This window comes from Cupressus sempervirens, chromosome 4 (assembly GCF_028749045.1).
Source record: "Cupressus sempervirens isolate cs-2001-9-10 chromosome 4, ASM2874904v1, whole genome shotgun sequence".
Classification (NCBI taxonomy): domain Eukaryota; kingdom Viridiplantae; phylum Streptophyta; class Pinopsida; order Cupressales; family Cupressaceae; genus Cupressus; species Cupressus sempervirens.
Window position 1 is genome coordinate 277,398,080 of NC_143121.1, and position 24,660 is coordinate 277,422,739.

At 38.2% G+C, this 24,660-nt stretch overlaps 2 protein-coding genes across 3 annotated transcripts; both read left to right on the forward strand.

The window, feature by feature from the left end:
* Positions 1–304: 304 nt before the first annotated feature.
* On the forward strand, positions 305–2,982 carry LOC149561080 (uncharacterized). Its single transcript, XM_089824953.1, has one exon. It carries the CDS (start codon positions 479–481, stop codon positions 2,705–2,707), a length of 2,229 nt encoding a protein of 742 aa, XP_089681079.1. The 5' UTR covers positions 305–478; the 3' UTR covers positions 2,708–2,982.
* Positions 2,983–8,635: 5,653 nt separating this feature from the next.
* LOC149561081 (uncharacterized) lies at positions 8,636–11,114 on the forward strand. 2 transcript variants are annotated; one of them, XR_016363394.1, is made up of 5 exons: positions 8,636–10,134; positions 10,217–10,279; positions 10,373–10,453; positions 10,554–10,640; positions 11,010–11,114. XR_016363394.1 is itself a non-coding variant. In XM_089823745.1 (4 exons), the coding sequence occupies exons 1-3, from the start codon at positions 10,088–10,090 to the stop codon at positions 10,581–10,583; spliced, it is 303 nt and encodes a 100-aa protein (XP_089679871.1). In that variant the 5' UTR covers positions 8,636–10,087; the 3' UTR covers positions 10,584–10,640; positions 11,010–11,114. The 2 variants fall into 2 exon arrangements, 1 of the variants encoding a protein (XP_089679871.1); XM_089823745.1 differs by having other exon boundaries at positions 8,636–10,279.
* The last annotated feature ends 13,546 nt before the right edge of the window (positions 11,115–24,660 follow it).

Genomic DNA, 24,660 nt, shown 5'->3' on the forward strand with positions numbered 1-24,660 from the left:
TGTCAATTACTAAGTATGATTGCAAAGTAAAAGCTTACAAGTTAGAAAAATGAAAAAGAAAAAGAAAATTTGTATATATTAAATTTTAAAATAGTAAATAAACATATAAACAAATACAATAAAAATATTCAAATGATATAAACTGGTATAATCTTCTTAAACATTCAATAAAATAAAGCATTTAGCATGCACATGCTAATTTAAACATTACATCTAGATTTAAACCTGACCATATGCTTTTGGTAAGGACCGTTTGACTGCCAAGATAGAAATATAAGACTAAGAATTGTTTCTGGAATCTGTTTGGGAATTCCCAGTGAAAGAGTCTGTCCCAGCAGTCAAAGGTAATTGGCGGTGCTTTTGAAAATAAGACGCTTAGCTTAAAAACTCGATTTATAAACAGGCCGATGTGGGTAAACATTGAGTAAAGGAAGAGAAGAGTAGAAAGGGAAATTGCGTGTTTGTTTCAACTGCAGGTATGGATGTACACGCTTTGAAGGATTTGGCCCTTCGAATTCCACTTGACTGGTTAATAGGAGTACTGGTGCTAACTAGCATGCTGCTTCAGATTCTTCTGGTTGTTTGTGGTGCTCGTAGATATCGAAGCTCGAATCCAATTTTGCGGTTCATTGTGTGGGTTGCTTACATTTCTGCTGATGCAATTGCTATCTCTGCATTGGGTACCATGATGCATTATGCTCGTAATGAAACATATGGTATATGGGCTCCTCTCTTGCTCGTTCATCTTGGAGGTCCGGATGCAATCACTGCTTACTCTCCAGCTGACAACGAGCTCTGGTTAAGACATGGTTTTTATATGCTCTATCATGTTTCACTTGCAGTATATGTAATATATGTATCAGCATTTACAGGATATCTACTCTGGGCATCCATTCTTGTACAAATTGCGGGTTTTTGCAAGTATGCTGAAAGGACTGTTGCATTAGCATTTGCCAGCTACTCTCAGATAGTTAATTCTACTCAGCCAATTGATATGATAATGAAGCATGAAGAAGAGATAGCACGGGAAGTGAGTAGTGGAATGGAGATAGCAGCGCCGACTGTGAATTCTGAAGAAAATATAGTGAAGGAAGTGAATAGTAAACTTGAAAGTTACATTTACCCGGTCATGGGGGAGAAGATTCTTTACGATAAGCTTCAGAACGAGAGGTACGAATATACAAGCTGGAAATCTTTGCTGCAAGGAAATGGTATAGTCACCATTAAAGATGTCTGCGAACATGAGGTTAATAGAGCAACGGATGACTACATGCTCTGTTTGTCTTATGCATTGTTTAAGTTGTATAAGCGCAGGTTCGTGGGTCTTTACTTCAATGAAGGGCCTCGACAAAAAACCAGAAGACTGTTTCTTAATGACCATCTGACCGCTCACAAGTTGTTCAAAATAGTGGAGATGGAATTAAAGTTCGTGTATGATTTTCTGTTCTCTAAGTCAAGTCTCACAGCATTCAGTCTATATGGAGCACTTAGGCGCTTTCTCAGCGCCTGTTTCCTAGCCGTTGCTGGCTTTCTGATTTTCAGTAAGATCAAAGAGGATATATTCCAGCGAGTGCAAAGAACCATAATGTATGTTCTCCTTTCTGTAGCGTTTTTCATGGAGATTTATCACCTGTGTAGAATTATTCTGTCCGATTGGGCTATGGTGCGGTTGATTTGCATGAAGGTTCAACATAAAGGTCACCACATCTGCATTATAACCAAGAACATTATTGCTTTACTCGGGAAAGTTAGGATGATGCTTGGAGATCAGTACTGGAGTAACCAGATCCATCAGTACAGTATGATAGATACCTGCTTAAAGACAAGGTCCTCCCACGTATGGAAATTGCCTGATAGTTTTGTAAGTACTTACATTAGAAATAAACATATCGAGAGGATGTCTGTACCAGATGATCTGAAAGAATTCATCTTTAAAAAACTGAAAGATCTGTGTCCCCCAGAAGAAGAAATTGCAAGATGCAGAGAAAGGGTGTATGCCCCTCATCAGTGCTTATTTGAAAATAAATATGCCTCAGACCTGCAGTGGATGTCAGAAATGGACCTGGACAACGTCATTTTGGCATTGCATATAGCTACCGCAATTTGCGAGCATGAGGGAAAAGAGGATAGCCGAAATTTCAATGTGAGTACAATTCTATCAAGGTATTGTGCATATCTTCTGTTGTCCCATCCCAATCTTTTGCCTCTCCACCCGGACACCGCAAGGATGGCTTACATGAAACTTCATCGCGAGCTTGTGAAAGGTAAGTACAGAAATGTCAAGGAGCTGAACAAAGTATTCAGAACAGAAAGCAAGCTAGGCAAAGGCACAAAACTAGCTCGCAAGCTGCTTAAGATAGAAACGAGAGAAAAGATGTGGGAATTGTTAGCTGATTACTGGGCTGCTTTGTTGTTATATATTGCTGTCTATAACAAAGCTGAGTTCCATGCACAGTGCCTTGTTACTGGGGGGCAATTTTTGACTCAATTGTGGGTGTTGCTAGGTCACATGGGGTGTGGAGAACAATCCGACTCTGCTGTGACTAAGAAAGTTGAGGACAAAACCATCAAGGAGAAAGAAGATGAGGATAGCAGAAGAAAAGATGAAAGAAAGAGCGAGGAAAACAAATGGAGGAAAAATGTAAAACAGGTAAGGAGACAGGAATTGAAAAGGTCAAAATTACAGATTGGAACAGTTAGTGTTTAGGTGGGCTAAAGGTTAACGTACTACTACCAAATGTTATCTAAAGAGGGGAACTATACTAGGGGTAAAGTTCATGAAGTCACCTGTAAAGTCTGCTTCTAAATGTTTAGTAATAGTGCACTTGGGAGTTGTTTTCTTAGGTCTCTAGTTTATGCTAAAGGTTTTCCTCACATTATCAATCTTGAAACGAGGAATTTAGAACAGCACGATATGTATTTCCGAATGTTTCATTTCTAATGTTATCTATCTTCAGATGTTATGTATGACAAATTTTCCAATTTCTAGTGTTGTTTTCTTAGTACAAAGATCTATATTCATTCTTATTAGTCCTTGTCGCAGAACTAATGTTTTTGTCAAACTTTTCCATTTAATCGTATTTCATCTTGGAATATTTAATATATTTTTGGTTGACCCATGCCCACCTACCAATCTGACATCCCGTATCCAGCTCCAACAGTCATATGCATTTACGGTGGTAGGTGAGTTCAAATTTGGAAAAGAGGGGGAAATTTTAAGTGGACAGCAGGAAGACAAAAGAGAGGGAATGTCATTCATTCCATAACCATTCATTCGTTCTCATACAGAGTCAGAGTTTTTGCAGCAGTAGCAGCAGAGAACGTTTCTTTGATTATTTTGTGCAGTAGCACTTATGAGAGTTTGTCCTATTGAAGCAGTCATTGCTCTAGGTCTTTTGTATGCAACTATACTTGCTGCAAGTTTATTTCATGCGCAACAGTTGTAGTTAGTTGTAGTTTTTACATTTATGTTATGTAATAGTTCATTTATGGTTAATAGAAAGCAAGCAAACAATCTTGCATACTTCCTGCCTATTGCACTTGTGTTGTCTCCTTCCTTGTTTATTCCGTTGGGTTCTTGGTCTGAGGCAAAATAGAGCAACACTCTATTCTTACTTTTTACATTTGTTGTGGAATGTTGTTTGTGTTTTTCGTGTGGATTAACACGCTACTGCGATGGGTGTTAACCTTACTCAGCATGCTCTTGGTTTGTTAACATACTACCATGACAGGTGTTAACATTACTTGGCATGCTCTTAGTTTGTGCATGTGCTGAGTAGGTTCTTTGACGATCGAGTGTTTTGGTCCTTCATTGGCCGAGTCGTGTGGGGTTAACACACAAGTTATCCTCCTATTTTGAAATATTTTACATGGTATCAAAGCTGATTGCTCCTACATCCTTGTGAGTTTGGGCATTCTTTTTTCAAGGTATTTAAGTTTATTCTGTAGGAGACATGGCATGAGATGCAGGAAAGGTATGGGAGTAGCCACTGTCCTTTAATGGACAAAATTATGACATTTGGGCAAAGAAAATGAAAAACATAATGGTAGCTAATGATTTGTGGGAGTTTGTAGTTATTGGGTTCAATGATGTGATAGACCCAGCTCAATATGTGGCCCTCACCAACAATCAAAAGACTCAGTTGAAGGAGTCAAGGAGAAAGGATGCTAAGACATTTAGTCTGATTGAGGTAGCAATGACGGAGACAATCTTCGCCAAGATTGCAGCAGCAAATTATGCAAAGGAAGCATGGGATATGCATGAGACGAACTTCAAGGGGACTGATAAGGTTAGAGTAGTGAAACTACAACAAATCAAAAGGGAATTTGAGAGCCTTCAGAGAAAAGACAATGAACCCATTGCAGAGTTCAGCTCACGAATCTCCAGTTTGATAAACCAGCTTAAATCAAATGGAGAATATTATGAAGAGTAGAGGATTGTGGAAAAGATATTGAGGAGTTTACCTCATAAATATGACAATCTTGTGATGATCATTGAGGAGGCAAAGGACCTCACCACTTTGACAATGGATGAGTTGATGGGTATTCTCCAAACCTATGAGTAGTGGATAAACAAATCAACAACAGCTTCCGAAGAGTAGTCTTTCAAGGCTCAAGAGAATTCAAGAGGTAGGGGGAAAGGAAAAAATGGCTCCAGTAGAGGCTCAAGAACTAGAGGTCGTGGAAGGAATGGTCAAAGGAATGCTAGTGCAGAAAGCTTAGGATTAGCAAGCAACCAAGAGGGAGCAAGCACCTCTTAAAATAGCTCTAAAGGAGGTAAGAAGAACTACAACTCTGATAGGAGCAATGTTGAATGCTACTACTATCATAAGTATCGGCACTATGCTAGTGAATGCTAGAAAAAACAAGATGATTAGTCAAAGAAAAATACAAATGTGGCTAATGTAAACAATCCCGCAGCCTTCATCGTGTGTAACATTGGTGAAGAAGGCAATGCTGAAGTATGGTATTTGGACAACGGTTGTAGCAACCACATGAGTGCTAATGAAAGTTTATTTTCTTTCATTGATAAGACTTTTAAGTCTGAAATTAAGATGGGAAATAATGGAACCATTCTCATAGTGGGCAAAGGATCTATCATGGTCGACATAAGCAAGGTGAGAAGGAGATACAAAATGTATATTTTGCCCCTGGTATGAAGCACAACTTGATGAGTGTTGGACAACTCATTCAAAATGGATACAAGGTGCTGATGAAAAATGACAAGTGTGTCATTCATGAGAAGGATGGGAGTAATAGATTACTTGCATTAGTCTAAATGACAAAGAATTGGATGTTTCCTTTGAGGATAGAGACATACTTCTCTTCTAAATTCAATGTTGCACCTCCCAAGCATGCATGTACAATAGTACATCAACAATCAACTCTTAGGAGTATAATTGAAGACCCCTCCAAGCTTTGGCATCTAACATATGGATATCTTGGCTTTGCTGGTTTAAATTTGTTGTCCAAGAAAAGAATGATAGATGGTTTGCCAAGCATAGTAGATTCATATGACAAGTGCGAGGCTTGCATTTTGGGTAAGCAACATAGGCTTCCCTTTAATTCTGGAAATTCTAGAAGGGCTAGAGCACTATTAGAGTTGGTGCATTTTGATTTAGTAGGCCCTATGCAAACTACTTCTATTGTGGGGAGTACTTATTTTATGACACTCATAGATGATTTTAGTCATAGGACATAGGTGTATTTTTGTAAAGAAAATCTGAAGCATTTAATAAATTTGTTGAATTTAAAGCATTGGCTGAAAAGGAATGTGGAAATTATATTAAGGTCATTAGGTTGGATAGAGGAGGGGAGTATACCTCCAATTTGTTTGTAAATTTTTGTAGGCGGAATGACATAAAGAAAGAGCTTACAACCAATTATACTTTGTAGGAAAATGGAGTGGTTGAGAGAAAAAATAGGACCATTGTTGAAATGGCTAGAAGAATGATGAAAGAAAAAGGGCTCCTAACTAAATATTGGGGAGGAGCTATAGCAATAGTAATATATTTGATAAATAGGAGTCCCACAAAGTTAGTTAGTGACAAAATTTCTCTTGAGGTTTGGTCAAAGAAAAAATATATAGTTGAACACTTGAGGGTGTTCAGATGTGTAGCATATGCACATGTGCCAAAGGAACAAAGGCAAAAGCTAGATGACAAAGGTGTGAAGTGTATCTTCATGGGTTATAGCTCAAAATCAAAAGCTTATAGGTTATATGATCCAATCACCAAGAAGATCATCATTTCAAGAGATGTGGAGTTTCTTGAAAACCAGTCATGGGATGGCTTGGTTAATATATCTTCAAGCACTTCAAGCAAAGTGCCAAGTATTGATGAGGAAGAGGAAGACATTGGTGATGAGTAGGATGATGGAGTAGCAAATATTGATGATTGCAAAGAAAGTAAAAAAGGCAAGAAACAAATGATAGTCAGAGATTCAGCCCCAGATAGCTCTAGATAGCTTCAGATTGGTGTACAAAATGTATAGAAAAGTAGCAACAATACTAAAAATTTAGATCCCACTCTCACCTCCCTATTATGAAGAAAGACTAAGAGTCTAAGGGAGATATACCAAGATGAAAGGTATGAGGAAGATTATGATGAGTGTTAATTTTGCATTATTTTCTCATAGTGATCTAATTTACTTTGAAGAAGTTATGAAAGAAGAAAAATGGTGTAATGCCATGGATGAGGAAATAGATGCTATTGAGAGAAACGAAACATGGGAGTTAACTACTTTGTCTCCAAAGAAGCAAGTAATTGGAGTAAAATGGGTTTACAAGACCAAGTGCAATGTTGAAGGAAAAATAGTTAGGCATAAGGCACATTCAATGGTCAAAGGCTATAAACAACAATATGGAAGAGACTATGATGAGACATATGCTTCAGTTGCAAGAATGGAAACCATGTGTGCTGTCATAGCAATTGTAGCCCAACATAAATGGAAGGTATATCAAATGGATGTGAAGTTCACCTTCTTGAATGGTGTATTGAAAGAAGAGGTTTATGTGGAGCAACTACCTTGTTATGAAGTTTTAGGTGAAGAACAAAAGATGTATAGATTGAAGAGAGCTCTTTATGGGATCAAGCAAGCTCCACATGAATGGTATAGTAGGATTGACTCATATTTGATGAGCAATGACTTTAGCAAAAGTGACGGTGAGCCCACTCTCTATATCAAGGCAGCAAATGATAAAGTGTTGATTGTTGTCTTGTATATAGATGATTTAATCTTCACCAAAAATGATAATTTTCTAATTGGCGAGTTCAAAGAGGCCATGAAGAATGAGTTTGAGATGACAGATCTAGGTCTCTTGAAGTAGTTTTTAGGCATAGAAGTAAAACAAATGCATGATGGCATCTTCATCTCTCAAGAAAAGTATGCAAGGTAGATCTTGGAAAGATTCAAAATGAAGAATAGTAATTTAGCCCCAACACAAATAGCAGTAGATCTAAAGTTGAGCAAGGAAGATTGCACCAAAAGTGTGAATCCAACACTATAAAAAAGTATGGTTGGAAGCTTAATATATTTGATGGCAACTCGGCTTGACATAATGCATGCAGTAAGTTTGATTTCTAGATTTATGGAAACACCAAAGGATTTCCATTGGCAAGCGAGAAAGAGGATCCTAAGGTATGTGAATGGTACCAAGGGATTTGGGATTTTGTATAATGTAGGTAATGATTTTAAGTTGGTTGATCATACAGATAGTGATTGGGCTAGAAGTTTAGATGATAGGAAGAGCACTTCTAGATACATGTTCCATATGGGCATCCAAGAAGCAACCTATTGTTGCTCAATCTACAACATAGGCCAAATACATAGCAGCAAATGCAGTAGCATGTCAAGCTATTTGGTTAATGAGGATCTTGATAGATTTAAAAGAAAGGCAAGAGGATGGCACCACAATATTTTGTGACAACATCTCCTCAATTGCACTATCTAAGAATCCAATCTTCCATGGGAGAAGTAAGCACATAGAGATTAGATATCATTTCATTAGAGAGTTGGTGGAGAATGGAGATGGGTATGTGCAGGATCATGGTGTGCCAAAAAGTGGCAATGTGAAAAAAATAGAGTTTGAACACGTCTAAAAGTGCTTCAAAATCTGCTTTGACTTTTTTCCACCTATCTAGGTACCAACCCTGGAAGGAAAGGCTAAGCGTTATCAGATATCCAATATTATCGGATATCCGATTATATATCGGATATGCAATAATCATATAAAATTATTATTATTATATTATAATAATATAAAAATATTATTATTATTATTATATTATAATCATATAATATTGTAAAATAATAATATTATTATATTATAATAATATAATATAATATAATACATTATAATAATAATATTATATTATATTAATATAATAATATAATATAATATTTTATATTATAATATATATTAATGTAATAATATATATATATAATATAATATAAAAATATATAAAATATAATATAATATAATAATATTATATTATAATAATATAATATAATATAAAATATAATATAATGTAATATCTTATATATAAAATATCATATAAAATATAAGATATATGTTATATGTTATATATGTTATAGCTTATATATAAAATATAAGATATGTGGCGGATCAGATATCTGATATAATATCGGATATCTGATATCTGTGACATTACATAAAAAAAGACCAGACCCGCAGGCCCTTATTTCTCATATTTTGGGGGCTAGTATTAGCGCGCGATCGGATATCGGATGTTAAGGTATGTTTTTTTATTTTTTTAACTCATTTTTAATCTAAATTCAATAGATTTTAGCATGATTTTTTTTGTTTTAGTTGAATCTAGGGTTTTTTTTGAAAAAAAAAGGTTAAAATTAAGGTTTTTTTAAATATATATTACGTTTTGCAATTCAATAGGAATGGCTGATTAGAATGATGACACTGAGGCAAGGAATAATATTCCTCATAACCCCCCACCAAATGATCCTGTACCCCCACAAAACCATCCACCAAACGATCCTCTACCCCCTCAAAACCCTCCTCGAATCGAGGATTTGATAAATGAAAATCTCACCGAGTTGAGAGGTTTGCATAGAACATATAATAATGTACCCGCATTGGCTCCTATGTTATCCATGTTAAACACCATAGTGGATAACATTGAAACCCTTACAAACTAACAAAATGTCACTCTTCATTGGCATGATCAAATGCACGAGATGTTTGATGATGGTTTGGATTATGATGAGGTTGCAGCCCTCAACATAAGCAAAGATGATTTGGCTAGCCTTTTTGCGAACCCGAAAATGGGTTTACCAGTTGACCCAAAAAAATCTAAACTATCGATTAAATGGTGCACAAATGACGCCATACGTACAAACTTTTGGAATTGCTGGTGGATGGTCTTTGATATCCCTCCACATGGAAATTTAGACATACCATTTTATTTCCTTAGAAAATTATATGCTGAATTTGTGTTGAAACTTAAAGTGAACTATTGGAGCATGAAGCCCAACATGGGCTTAGGACTAGGTGCTCTTCAGGATAGACCCTCTTCCCAGTGGAAAAAAGCTGGCACTTTTGTTCCTCGCACTGATATCTCCCCTCCTCCTCGAGTGCAGCATCTAGATATTATGATAGAGGCTAGCTCTCAGACCATCAGAGCCATTCATAGGCTAAGTAGCCTAATGATATCTCAAGCTAGGTCAGTCCTACCTCCTTGTGTTGATGATGCTGGTGCCAGTTCATCATTGGCTAGCTCATCACACATTTGTGTGCCTCACACTTGCATTACGTGCAAGAATATTTGCCTGGGTCCTATAGGTGATCTTCCTGAGTATCATTTTGTATTAGACAAGGATACACCAAACACACAGGCAGAGGCTACATACCCTAATACAAGAGAGGAGGGGAATGCAGAGGCACAGACTCCTTCAATGTTGGTACATCTATATTTTTTTTGTTATGACATATGTGATTTAAAGTTAATTTTTATAATAGAGTAATTTTAATTTTTAAGCCATATTGACTTTTATATGTATGTGATCTTCATTCATGTTTAGTTGATGACCGAGGAGGAGCTCAAATAGATTGATGATGCCACACTCTTGGCCATTTCATTTGGCCTTGAGACATCTACGGTACATTATGTTGTGTTCGCATTTTTTTTTTCTATTTGATATTGTAGCATGTATGGTTGCTAATCTTTCTTTTATCTTGCAGGTAGCACCTATCCTAGGGGGACAAAGTGTGAGGGATGAGCTAGCACACATTGACAAAGGAAAGGTAATTAGGCGCTTTCTATTTGATTAAATATCGATGCATTCTTGTAAAATGTTTGTGGTAATCCCATTTAATTACATTCTTTATTGTATATAGGGCATCGCTACTGGTGATGAGCCTATACAGATTCTACGTCATAGACCATCAGGGATTTCCATTTGCACTGAGAGCCCCATTGTATGTATAAGTATCATTTATTTTTTATTATCTTTATCTTCATAAATAAATTCAAAACTAATTTTTGTGATATTAACAACTACTATTTTGTATCTCATAGGAGACTCCTAGTGCACATGAGGTCCGATAGGAGAGTTATGTAGATTTGATGACAAAGCCACTCACTCCTGAGGAGGAGCATACAATAGTAAGTTGTAGTTTGAATTCATGATTAAATATGTTATAAATTTAGCATGCTATGAATTATAATTTTATAGTTTAAATTGTAGATTCATCTGACAAAGGTATTTGAACATATACAACCCACAATCAGAGAGGTACCAACATTTTGTATTCGCTTCTGGGTTTGATTGTGTATGTTTTTTTAACATCAACATTTCGGAGAATCCTAACTGGTACAGGAGGTCGACGAGAGAGTTATTTATTATGAAATTTTGATAGTATTAATCTCCATGACAAAAAAGATCATTGTGCATTTGAGTAATTCAATGTTAGATACGTAGAATCATATAAATTTAGTAGTCTAACTTTGGGTTTTCCTTTTTTGTTTATGTAGGAGGCATCTGATCCACTTAGTCCAGCAAAGAGGCTACATTTTGATCATCCACCAGCACCCTAGGATAGTATAGTTGTCATAGGATGCATCATGAGACATTTGGAGATGGCATATGCCACATTGTATATAGAAACATTGATATTATACACATTTTGATGGCATGATCAGCCACATTTTGTATATGGATCTATGTATTTTGATATATATTTGAGTACTTTGTCTATGGATACATGATCTTTGATATATAATTGTGTAAAATTTTATCTATAGATACATATATTTTGATATATATTTTTGTCATTTATGTGCACAATGATATACATATTAATTTAGTATCTAGTATTGTTCAATTTATCGTGGATCATGTGTATTGTTCATGTTTATGGAATATCATTAATTTTGATTATGTTTGCTATATTCGATTCAAATGCAATAATTTTTTAATAACATTTTAACAACCTTTATTATCAAATTAGGATGCAATATATAATTTGAAGTGCTATCATGACATAAACACACTTGTCAATCTCCTACACAAGGTTCAAATAACCCCAAATTTGATTTTAAACTCCACCTTCAACCTTGAAACTAACTCTTGGCTTCTATTCCCAACTACCAAGTCATTCATGGATTCATAATCTTTGATAACTAGCACTTCACTTTGTTACTATCCTCATACTCAAACTTTTCAATTTCAACATAACTTCAAAATATCTCAACTTAAGAGACTTGACTGGACAGTTCATCGATAGCCCTCATGAGCTCCGACTTATTTTAGGCCTCATCATCACCATCTTGTAGCATCCAATGGTTCATTGATAGCCCTCACGAGCTCTGAGTTATGACCCTCAAAATATCAACCTCAAAATGCACTTAAAGCACCTTGGAGACTCCTTGGTATGGGGTGGTCGTGGACGATGGATGGTCTCCGTGGCCAGAACAAGGGTATCACTAAGGTTCACCCACCCACTTAGAACTAATAGCACTAACAATTCGATGCCAAGATCAGCAGTTTCAAAGTTACACTGTGGTGCACCTATGAACTGAGGCACACTATGAGTTTTGACATCCAGCGAGATCGCTGTGCCGAATAAAAATGGAATGTGATCTCTCAAAAATGAGATAGGTTATTTTAGGCCTCAACATCACCATCCTGTAGCATTCAACGGTTCATTGATAGCCCTCATCAGCTCTAAGTTATGACCCTCGAAATATTGACCTCAAAATGCACTTAGAGCACCTTGGAGACTCCTCAGTATGGGGTGGCCGCAAATGATGGATGGTCTCCGTGGCCAGAACAAGGGTGTCACTAAGGTTCACCTGCCCACCCAGAGCTAATGGCGCTGATGATTCGATGTCAAGATCAACGGTTTCAAAGTTACGCAGTGGTGCACCTATGAACTAAGGCACACTACAAGTTTTGGCATCGAGCGAGATCGCTGTGCAGAATGCAAATGGAATGTGATATCTCAAAAATGAGATAGGGTTTTTTAGGCCTCACCATCACCATCCTTTAGCATTCAACGATTCATTGATAGCGCTCACGAGCTCTAAGTTATGACCCTCAAAATATCGACCTCAAAATGCACTTAGAGCACCTTGGAGACTCCTCGATATGGGTTGGCCGCAGATGATGGATGGTCTCCGTGGCTAGAACAAGGATGTCATTAAGGTTCACCCACCCACCCAGAGCTAATGGCACTAACAATTCGATGCCAAGATCAATGGTTTCAAAGTCACACTATGGTGCACCTATGAATTGAGACACACTGCGAGTTTTGGCATCGAGCGAGATCACTGTGCCGAATGCAAATGGAATGTGATCTCTCAAAAATGAGATAGGTTATTTTAGGCCTTAATATCACCGTCTTGTAGCATTTGACATTTCATTGATAGCCCTCAAGAGGTCCGAGTTATGACCCTCGAAAGATCGACCTCGAAATGCACTTAGAGCACCTTGGAGACTCCTCGGTACGGGGTGGCTGCAAATGATGGATGGTCTCCATGGCTAAAAAAAGGGTGAAACTAGGGTTCACCCACCCATCCAGAGCTAATGACACTGATGATTTGATGCCAAGATCAGCAGTTTCAAAGTTACATTGCGGTGCACCTATGAACTGAGGTACACTACAAGTTTTGGCATCGAGCGAGATTGCTATGCTGAATCCAAACAGAATGTGATCTCTCGAAAATAAGATATATTATTTTAGGTCTTAGCATCACTGTCTTGTAGCATTTAACAATTCATCAATAGCCCTCATGAGGTCCGAGTTATGACCATCGAAAGATCGATGTCGAAAGGCACTTAGAGCACCTTGGAGACTCCTTGGTACAGGGTGGCCGCAGACGATGGATAGTCTCCATGGCCAAAACAAGGGTGTGACTAGGGTTCACCCACCCACCCGAAGCTAATGGCGCTGACGATTTGATGCCAAGATCATCGGTTTCAAAGTTATGTTGTGGTGCACCTATGAACTAAGGCACACTACAAGTTTTGGCATTGAGGGAGATCGCTGTGCCGAATGCAAATGTAACGCGATCTCTCAAAAATGAGATAGGTTATTTTAGGCCTCAGCATCACCATCCTATAACATTTGACAGCTCATTGATAACTATCACGAGCTCTGAGCTATGATCCTAAGAATATCGACCTCAAAAGGCACTTAGAGCACCTTGGAGACTCCTCGGTACAGGGTGGCCACGGATGATGGATGGTCTCCATGGATAGAATAAGGGTGTGACTAGGGTTCACCTACCCATCCATAGCTAATGGCCCTGACAATTCGATGCCAAGATCAACGGTTTCAAAGTTACGCTGTGGTGCACCTATGAACTAAGGCACACTGCGAGTTTTGGCATCAAGCGAGATCATTGTGTCGAATCCAAACGGAATGTGATGTCTCAAAAATGAGATAGATTATTTTAGGTCTCAACATCACCATCCTGTAGCATTTGACAGTTCATCAATAGCCCTCACGAGGTCCAAGTTATGACCATCGAAAGATCAACCTCGAAATGCACTTAGAGCACCTTGGAGACTCCTCAGTATGAGGTGGCCGCAAATGATGGATGGTCTCCATGGTCAAAACAAGGGTGTGACTAGGGTTCACCCGCCCATCCTGACTTAATGGCACTGACGATTCGATGCCAAGAGCAGGGGTTTCAAAGTTACGCTATGGTGCATCTATGAACTGAGGCACACTATGAGTTTTGGCATCGAGCGAGATCATTGTGCCGAATGCAAATGGAATGTGATCTCTTGAAAATGAGATAGGTTATTTTAGGCCTCAACATCACTGTCCTATAGAATTCGATAGTACATCAATAGCCATCACGAGCTCTGAACTATGACCCTCATAATATCGACCTCAAAAGGCACTTAGAGAACCATGGAGACTCCTCGGTACGTGGTGGCCACAAATGATGGATGGTCTCTGTGGCCAGAATAAGGGTGTGACTAGGGTTCACCCGCCCACCCAGAGCTAATGGTGCTGATGATTCGATGCCAAGATTAGCGGTTTCAAACTTACGCTGTGGTGCACCTATGAACTAAGGCACACTGGGTGTTTTGGCATCGAGCGAGATCGCTTTGCCAAATCCAAATGGAATGTGATCTCTCAAAAATGAGATAGGTTACTTTAGGTCTTAGCATCACCATCTTGTAGCATTCAATAGTTCATCAATAACCCTCACAAGGTCCGAGTTACGACCATCGAAAGATCTACCTCGAAATGTACTTAGAGCACTTTGGAGACTCCTCGGTACAGGGTAGTCGCAAATGATGGATGGTCTCCATGGTTAGAAAAAGGGTGTAACTAGGGTTCACTCACCCATCCAAAGCTAATGGCACTAACAATTGGATGCCAAGATCGGTGGTTTCAAAGTTATGCTGTGATGCACCTATGAACTAAGGCACATCGCGAGTTTTGGCATCGAGCAAGATCACTATGCCGAATCTAAATGGAATGTGATCTCTCAAAAATAAGATAGTTTATTTTAGGCATTAGCATCAGTGTCCTATAGCATTTGATAGTTCATCGATAGCCCTCACGAGCTTCAAGTTATGACCCTTGAAAGATCGACCTCGAAATACACTTAGAGCACCTTGGAGACTCATCGGTACAGGGTAGCTGCAAATGATGGATGGTCTCTGTGGCCAGAACAAGGGTGTGACTAGGGTTCACCTGCCCATCCAGAGCCAATGGCGCTGATGATTCAATGTCAAGATCAACGGTTTCAAAGTTACGCTGTCGTGCAACTATGAACTAAGGCACACTGCAAGTTTTGGCATCGTGCGAGATCGTTGTGCCGAATCCAAATGGAATGTGATCTCTTGAAAATGAGATTGGTTATTTTAGGCCTCAACACAACTATCCTATAGTGTTTGACAGTTTATCGATAGCCCTTACGAGCTTCGAGTTATGACCCTCAAAAGATCAACCTCAAAATGCACTTAGAGAACCTTGGGGACTCCTTGGCATGAGGTGGCCGCGAATGACAGAGGGTCTCCGTGGCTACAAAAAGTGTGTCACTAGGGTTCACCCACACACTTGGAGCTAATGGCACTGACGATTCAAATAGTTCTAGCCGTTAGGAGTTAGATTTTGAAAAGTTGTCAAGAAAATTGCAAAAGTTGCTAAGCAACTTTTTGCAATTTTTGCGCTAAGACAAGTTTTATTGCAAATTTGATTGCAAATGGACTCTACAAACTCCTAGGGACCCTAATAATGTTCTAAACATCTAGACTTACCTAAAAAACATGGAATTTACCAAAAATCCACTTTATTGGACCAATTGATGGCCAAGGCTTATAGTTGCACCATGGGGTCTTGTGTCCATTACAAATGTGCATGGTCACTGGGAGATCATTAGATCTATCCCTAGACCTTATTACATCAAGAAAAGAAAAATGATTAGGTTCTTTGCACTAGTGTTCCCTATATTTCGTAAAATTTAAACTATGGAGTTTCCCTCGTAAATGCTCATGTAGTCGGTACATTCAAGATTTAAATTTTCTAAAGCAATAAGCTAAATTTTAAGTGACTTATTGAATGTTTCAACTTATGAAATGACTTGAGATTATTATGAGACCTTATTAGAACCTATCTAATGACTCACTTACCCTATGCAAACCTAGACATTACTAAAGTTCAAATCTCATTGTCCTTTACAACTTTTCAATATGAAAGTCTTTCAAAACACTATACAATATTATGACTCTTTATGCTTTCAAATGCCATGATTGGTTGCAAAATGGAAGAAATCAAGTATTCTAATTGTTCATCTATACTTTCTAGATTTTTCTTATTTGATTAGTTTGATAAAAATAGTTTTAATAATAATGTCAGCTTTATGTCAAATAAGAAAAATACCAAACTTGTAATAAGATATCCGCAAGCAATTATCTTTCATATAGTTATAAATGCTCTTAAAATTGTCCTTATAGCCTTGTATCACATGAAAATATGATTTGCAAGAACATGTTCAATATCTTCCTCTTATAATTCCTTGCAAAGAACCTACCAAAATACAAATTAGAATGTGCAACTAATTTAACCTGTCTTTTTCATTATTACAAAAACCATATACAAAAAAAGTTCACATTTTACATCATAATACATCATAAATCTTAGGAATTCTCCCCAATACCACACCCCCCCCCGCCCCCCCCAACTTTTCATGATGTACCTACATTCCAATATCATAAAAAAATTAGTACCTTATTGTATTAAACAAGATAATCATCAATTCATTGAATCATTATGAAGAAAATAACATAAGAAGTAAATATACCTAGTCAAGTGTTCCAATAGGGTCCTCTCTCTGTTTTAGGGTCTCCAACAGGGCTTCATGATCAACATTAGCAATAGTAAAAAGTTCTTTTACTTTTGGTCTTCCTTGATGCTTCAACAACTTTACATTTGTTGCTATAATAAGATGCAAATATATGAGAATTATTTTGTGCTTCTGATAGTCTTCGAATGCAGGAATTATGTTCCTTCTAAGCATGTATATCCGCAGCCATATTCCAGTGACAACCACTAAACCAGTAGGATATGTGAATCAATCATCATCTGTGATCAATTGTGCAAGTTTTTGTTTACATCTTACACAACGTGCTAACCAATAATCAAATTTCTCATCATTCCCTTGTGGTGCAACCAATGCAAAGACATGTCCTGGCTGAAGTACATCTGATAGATGGTTATGCTCAAGTGAACTTTCCATGTCATCATTTTTGATAGAGGATATGATAAAAAATGGAGTAAGATAATGTGGAGCCCATGTGTCCACCCACTCACTTGACTCACAGTGATCCCAATCACACTGAAAACAACTAGGACAAAAGAAAGCTAGCTATCGTGTCCAAATGGTGCATGTACTAGAATCAGAGCTCCAGAATGAATGCATTTTTTATGAGTCTCTCACTATAGCACAATCTGATCTATCAGCTACGGACCCTTCCTTAACCAACCAAAAGAACCTGCGTACCACTGAATCAAGAGTCCCCCCCTATGATAATGCTAAACTACACCAATCAACAATGCTACGAGCAACAAGAAGCTCTGCTGCTGAAATCTTTAGTTGCTCCTTGATTAGAGCTCTCTTCACACATGCCCCCACTCCATCATGTTCCCCTTTTCCATGGCCAAACTCAAAAAAACTCAAAATATGATGCACCCCTCTATCTACGTGCATCCTACACAACTAATAAAACATGCGAGCATTCTTGAATTGACCTGTACAGTTATCTGACCAAATGATATGTCTATCCATAAAAATTGCATGCTCATGTAAGAATCAAAATAATTCTCAAAATAATGTTGTACAAACTCGTGAGAGTGAGATCTATCATCACTCATATAAAAATGATACTCTCTAATAATCTTCTGATTATCTTCTACACTATCAGGGGCATTTCCATATGTTATATGAACAAAAATAGCAATCTGAATAGAGTTGTAATACTGAGATTGTGTCTCATTTTGAGGTTGTAATGTGTAGTTCTCAGCAAAATCAACAACTGATATAATAGTACCAATGGGAAAAGTCTCCTTGCATTTTCTAAACTGTTCATCCAACCACTGAGACCTATGACTATATCTTGCATACTTGTAAAAAATATTTGCCTTGAAATTTGAAATAAAACTACCCACACTGATATCTTTTCCAACCAATTCACATCTAGAGCTCTCATCTCCACTCTTCAATGTGTATTTCATCATTTCGTATACCTTTTTTTTCACTATTGTCTTTCCAAAATCTTGTTTGCACCCCTCATGGAAACATGTGTCAAACTTGGATAAGCCACCACATTCTGAACACTCTTCATTTAAGAAAGCATTTCTATAAAAGAAACAACCATCAACTCTATGACATAAAAGTTGATCTAGAGAGTCTCTTGATGATTTTGGAAGCCCACTAGCACCACAATCCTCCAACATTTCTTTACTATGCAAAATAGAATGGATGTAGCGTAATAGTTCATAGTGCATAGAAAATTCAACATGATATTTGCAACAACATGTATTTCTAATTTTGAGTGGCACACAATAAAATGGCTTTTGAATTTTAAGTGGCACACAATAAAATGGCTTCAAAAATTCAAAAGCCCTTTGTGATATATGAAGACTTGGATGACTCTCTCTAAATTGTTTGAACAACATAGTTTGACTTACCTCCAAATAGTGTTTAGGATGTGGCGTGCGGTCTTTGATGCCAATTCTCAACTTTAACACATCTTTAGCATTGGGTGATACTCATGAGTTAAAGTGCCAAAATTGTGTAATTTCTTCCTTCACATCATCAAATAGCTTCTTATCAAAACATGAAAGTCTCCCACCAAATGCCCACGTTTCATTTTGAAGAGGATCATCAATTTTCTCTCATCGACTAAGTGCTCTTCTCAAAGTGGTACAATTTAGATTCAAATCAATACAAGTTTGTCTCATATATCTACCCTTTCTCAAATGATGACTTACCAAAGATGTTGTAATAACCCTTTGCGCTGCTATTTTTTCCAATGCTATTGAGAGCACTAAAAAGATTCTTCACAATAATGACATTTCTTTCCAACTTTTTATTGACACGAATCTTTAGTTTGGAAATCATAGGTCTCATCTTTTCCATTTTTAATAAGTGCATGAAAATCTGACATTGCTCTAATTTTTTCCCTTCCAAACTAGTAATAATCATTTCATCAATTTCAATTATACATTTTTGGTGTTTTAGAACCTTCATGTTGATTATAATTAGGAGATATGTAAGGTTCTTGTGCATTAGGTTCCTGTGCATTGTTATGTTTGACATGGTCAATTATGCAATTTGGATTATGACATGGTAGGATTTCGTATTCAAAATTTTCATTTTCTAAATTTTCAATTTCGGCATTATCATTTTCAATAGGTACATTTTCATTCCCCAGCTGTACATATTCATTATCTGACTCTATGATTTCACCTTCGACTAATTTATCGTCAACCTGACTGATATTTAGCATACCTTGTCATTTTCTTCAGTGTTCCATTTTTATCCCTTTCCCTATATGCCGCAATGTCTTCATTGGATATCTTCCTTTTGCGTTTAGCCTTTCGATGACTGCTACTCCCCATTCAGATGACACTATCGAACACCTAATGTTATATTTTTGAACTTTTTTCAAATGGTTGTGTCCCAAAATGTGACTTTTTGTAAAACCCATGAAAAAACATCAAAAAGTGATGTTGTCGGGTCTGCAGGGACAGGGAATATGTTGAAAATTGATGCTAGTAATATTGGATATCCAATTTCAAATCAGATATCTGACATAGGGACTTTTGGAGGGAACCCCGAGTTTGGGAGTTATAGTTTATGATTTATAAATTATTCAAGGTATATTACTATGTAAAGATGTATTATAATATATTATATATATAATAATGTAACGTGAACATATAACATATAATCTATTAATATATAATAATATATTATGTTATTCTTATTATAATCCATAAATATAATTTATATTATTATTATTTTTCCTATATTTTTATTAAATATAATAATATACTATATTATATATGTATGTATGTATGTATGTTATTAATATATATTATTATTATAATCTATAATATATTATTATTACTATGAGTTATGTTATCAATATATAATAATATATTATCTTATTAGTATTATAATCTATAAATATAATATATATATTAATATATATGTCCCTAGGGGTCCTAGGACCCCTAGGGACATATCAGAATGCTTAATATGGGTCAAAGAGGGTCACAGCTTAACCTATGACCCCCTTCGACCCATTACATGACGACATATGTCCCTAGGGGTCCTAAGACCTCTAAGGACATATTAGAATCATTCAAATGGGTCAAAGGGGGTCATAGGTTGACCTATGACCGCCTTCGATCCATTAAATGAGGACATATGTCCCTAGGGGTCCGACATATTAGAATAATTTAAATGGGTCAAAGGGGGTCATAGGTTGACCTATGAAACCCTTTGACACATTAAATGAGGACATATGTCCTTAGGGGTCCTAGGACCCCTAGGGACATAACAAAATGATTCTTATGGGTCAAAGGGGGTCATAGGTTGACGTATGACCCCATTTGACCAATTACATGATGACATATGTCCCTAGGGGTCCTAGGACTCCTAGGGACATATTAGTATCGTTGAAAAGGGTCAAAGGGGGTCATAGGTTAACCTATGTAACCGTTCGACCCATTAAATGATGACATATGTCCCTAGGGGTCCTAGGACCCTTAAGAACATAATAGAATAATTTTTATGGGTCAAACGAGGTCATAGGTTGACCTATGACCCCACTCGACCCATTACATGATGACATATCTCCCTAGGGGTACAAGGACCCCTTAGGATATATTAGAATCATTCATATGGGTCAAAATGGGTCATATGTTGACCTATGACCCCATTCAACCCATTAGATGATGACATATGTCCATAGGGGTCCTAGGACCCCTAGGGACATATTAGAATGCTTCATATGGGTCAAAGAGGGTCATAGGTTTACCTATGACCCCCTTCAATCCATTAAATGATGACATATGTCCCTAAGGGTCCTAGTACACCTAGGGACATATTAGAATTGTTCTTGTAGATCAAAGGGGAACATAGGTTGAGCTATGACCCCTTCGACCAATTACATGATGACATATGTCCCTAGGGACATATGTTGTTATGTAATGGGTGGAAGGGGGTCATAGGTCAACCTATGAGCCTCTTTGACCCATATGAAGCATTCTAATATGTCCCTAGGGTTCCTAGGACCCCTATGGACATATGTCATCATCTAATGGGTTGAAGGGGGTCATAGGTCATCCTATGACCCTCTTTGACCCATATGAATGATTCTAATATGTCCTCAGGGGTCTTAAGACCCCTAGGGACATATGTTGTCATTTAATGGGTTGAAGGGGGTCATAGGTAAACCTATGACCCCGTTTGACCCATATGAAGTGTTCTAATATGTCCCTAGGGGTCCTAGGACCTCTATGAACATATGTCGTGATTTAATGGGTCGAAGGGAGCCATAGGTTAAATTATGACCCCCTTTGACCCATAAGAATGATTCTAATATGTCCCTAGGGGTAGTAAGACCCCTAGGGACATATGTCCTCATTTAATGAATTGAAAGGGGTCATAGGTAACCCTATGACCCCCTTTGACCATTAAGAACAATTCTAAAATTTCTTTAGGGACATATGTCATCATGTAACGGGTCGCAGGGGGTCATAGGTCAACCTATGACCCCGTTTGACCCATAAGAAGCATTCTAATATGTCCCTAGGGGTCATACGACCCCTAGGGACATTTTTCATCATGTAATGGTTGAAGGGGGTCATAGGTCAACCTATCACCCCTTTTGACTCATAAGAACGATTCTAGTATGTCCCAAGGGGTCCTAGGGCCCCTAGGGACATGTGTCATCATTTAAAGGGTCGAAGGGGGTCATGGGTCACCCTATGACCCCATTTAACAAATCAGAATGATTTTAATATGTCCTTAGGGGTCCTAGGACCCCTAGGGACATATGTCATCACTTAATGGGTCAAAGAGGGTCATAGGTCAACCTATGACCCCCTTTGACCAATATGAAGCATTCTAATATGTCTCTAGGGGTCCTAGGACCCCTATGGACATATGTTATCATCTAATGAGTCGAAGGGGTTGATAGATCAAACTATGACCCCCTTTGACCCATATGAATGATTCTAATATGTCTTGAGGGGTCCTAGGACCCCTCGGGACATATGTCATCATTTAATGTGTTGAAGGGGTCATAGGTCAACCTATGACCCCCTTTGACTCATATTAAGCATTCTAATATGTCCCGAGGTGTCCTAGGACCCCTGGGGACATATGTCATTATTTAATGGGTTGAAGGGGGTCATAGGTCAACCTATGAGCCCCTTTGACCCATATTTTATATTCTAATATGTCCCTAGGGGTCCTAGGACCCCTATGGACATATGTTGTCATCTAATGGGTCAAAGGGGGTCATAGATCAACCTATGACCCCCTTTGACCCATATGAATGATTCTAATATGTCCTGAGAGGTCTTAGGACCCTTGGGGACATATGTAATCATTTAATGGGTTGAAGGGGGTCATATGTCACAATATGACCTTCTTTGACCCATAAGAACGATTCTAATATGTCTGTAGGGGTTGTAGGACCCATAGGGACATATGTCATCATTTAATGTGTTGAAGGACCTCACAGGTCAACCTATGACCCTCTTTGACCCATATGAAGCATTCTAATATGTCTTTAGGGGTCTTGATACCTCAATGGACATATGTCATCATCTAATGGGTTGAAGGACCTATGACCCCCTTTGACCCATATGAATGATTCTAATATGTCTCGAGGGGTCCTAGGACCCCTAGGGACATATGTCATCATTTAATGGGTTGAACGGTGTCATAGGTCAACCTATGACCCCCTTTGACCCATATGAAGCATTCTAATATGTCCCTAGGGGTCCTAGGGCACCTATGAACATATGTCATCATTTAATGGGTTGAAGGGAGTCATAGGTTAACCTTTGACCCCCTTTGACCCATAAGAATGATTCTAATATGTTCCTAGGGGTCCTAGGAACTTTAGGGACATATGTCATCATTTAATGGGTCGAAGGCAGTCATAGATCACCCTATGACCCCCTTTGACCCATAAGAATGATTCTAATATGTCCCTAGGACCCCTAGGGACATATGTCATCATGTAATGGATCAAAGGGGGTCATAGGCTGTCAAAACAACCTATGAACCCCTTTGACCCATAAGAAGCATTCTAATATGTCCCTAGGGTTCCATAACTCATAGGGACATATGGTGACATGTTATGGTCAAAGGTACCTATGACCCCCTTTGACCCATAAGAAAGATTCTAATACGTCCCTAGAACCCCTCGGGACATATGTCATCATTTAATGGGTTGAGGGGGTCAAATGTCACCCTATGACCCCCTTTGACCAATAAGAATCATTTTAATATGTCCCTAGGGGTCCTAGGACCCCTAGGGACATATGTCATCATTTAATGGGTTGAAGGGGGTCATAGGTTAACCTATGACCCCCTTTGACCCATATGAAGCATTCGAATATGTCCCTAGGGGTCCTAGGACCCCTATGGACATATGTCATGATCTAATGGGTCGAAGAGGGTCATAGGTCAACCTATGACCCCCTTTGACCCATATGAAAGATTCTAATATGTCCCAAGGGGTCTTAGGACCCCTGGGGACATATGTCATAATTTAATGGGTTGAAGGGGGTCATAGGTGAACCTATGACCCCATTTGACCCATATGAAGCATTCTAATATGTCCCTAGGGGTCCTAGGACCCCTATGGACATATGTCATCATTCAATGGGTCGAAGGGAATCATAGCTTAACCTATGACCCCCTTTGACTCATAAGAACGATTTTAATATGTCCTTAAGGGTCCTAGGACCCCTAGGACATATGTCGTTATTTAATGTGTCGAAGGGGGTCATAGGTCACCCTATGACCCCCTTTGACTCATAAGAATGATTCTAATATGTTCGTAGGGGACCTAGGACCCCTAGGGATATATGTCATCATGTAATGGGTCGAAGTGGGTCATAGTTCAACCTATGACCACACTTGACCCATAAGAAACATTCTAATATGTCCCTAGTGGTCTTAGGACCCCTAGGGACATATGTCGTCATGTAATGATCCCACAAGAACGATTCTAATATGTCCTGAGGGGTCCTAAGACCCCCGGGGACATATGTCGTCATTTAATGGGTCGAAGGGGGTCATAGGTCACCCTATGACCCCCTTTAACCAATAAGAATGATTCTAATATTTTCCAAGGGGTCTGAGGACCCCTTGGGACATATGTCATCATTTAAAGTGTTGAAGGGGGTCATAGGTCAACCTATGACCCCTTTTGATCCATATGAAGCATTCTAATATGTCCCTTGGGGTCCTAGGACCCCTATGGACATATGTCGTCATGTGATGGGTCAAAGGGAGTCATAGGTTAACCTATGACCCCCTTTGACCCATAAGAATGGTTCTAATATGTCCCTTGGGGTCCTAGGACCCCTAGGGAAATATGTCATCATTTAATGGGTCGAATGGGGCC

Coding starts and splice junctions, on each gene's coding strand:
- LOC149561081 (XM_089823745.1), top strand. CDS start 10,088: ATGATGCCACACTCTTGGCCATTTCATTTGGCCTTGAGACATCTACGG. Junction 10,280..10,372: donor CACACATTGACAAAGGAAAG/GTAATTAGGCGC, acceptor TATTGTATATAG/GGCATCGCTACTGGTGATGA. Junction 10,454..10,553: donor TTTGCACTGAGAGCCCCATT/GTATGTATAAGT, acceptor TGTATCTCATAG/GAGACTCCTAGTGCACATGA.
- LOC149561080 (XM_089824953.1), top strand. CDS start 479: ATGGATGTACACGCTTTGAAGGATTTGGCCCTTCGAATTCCACTTGAC.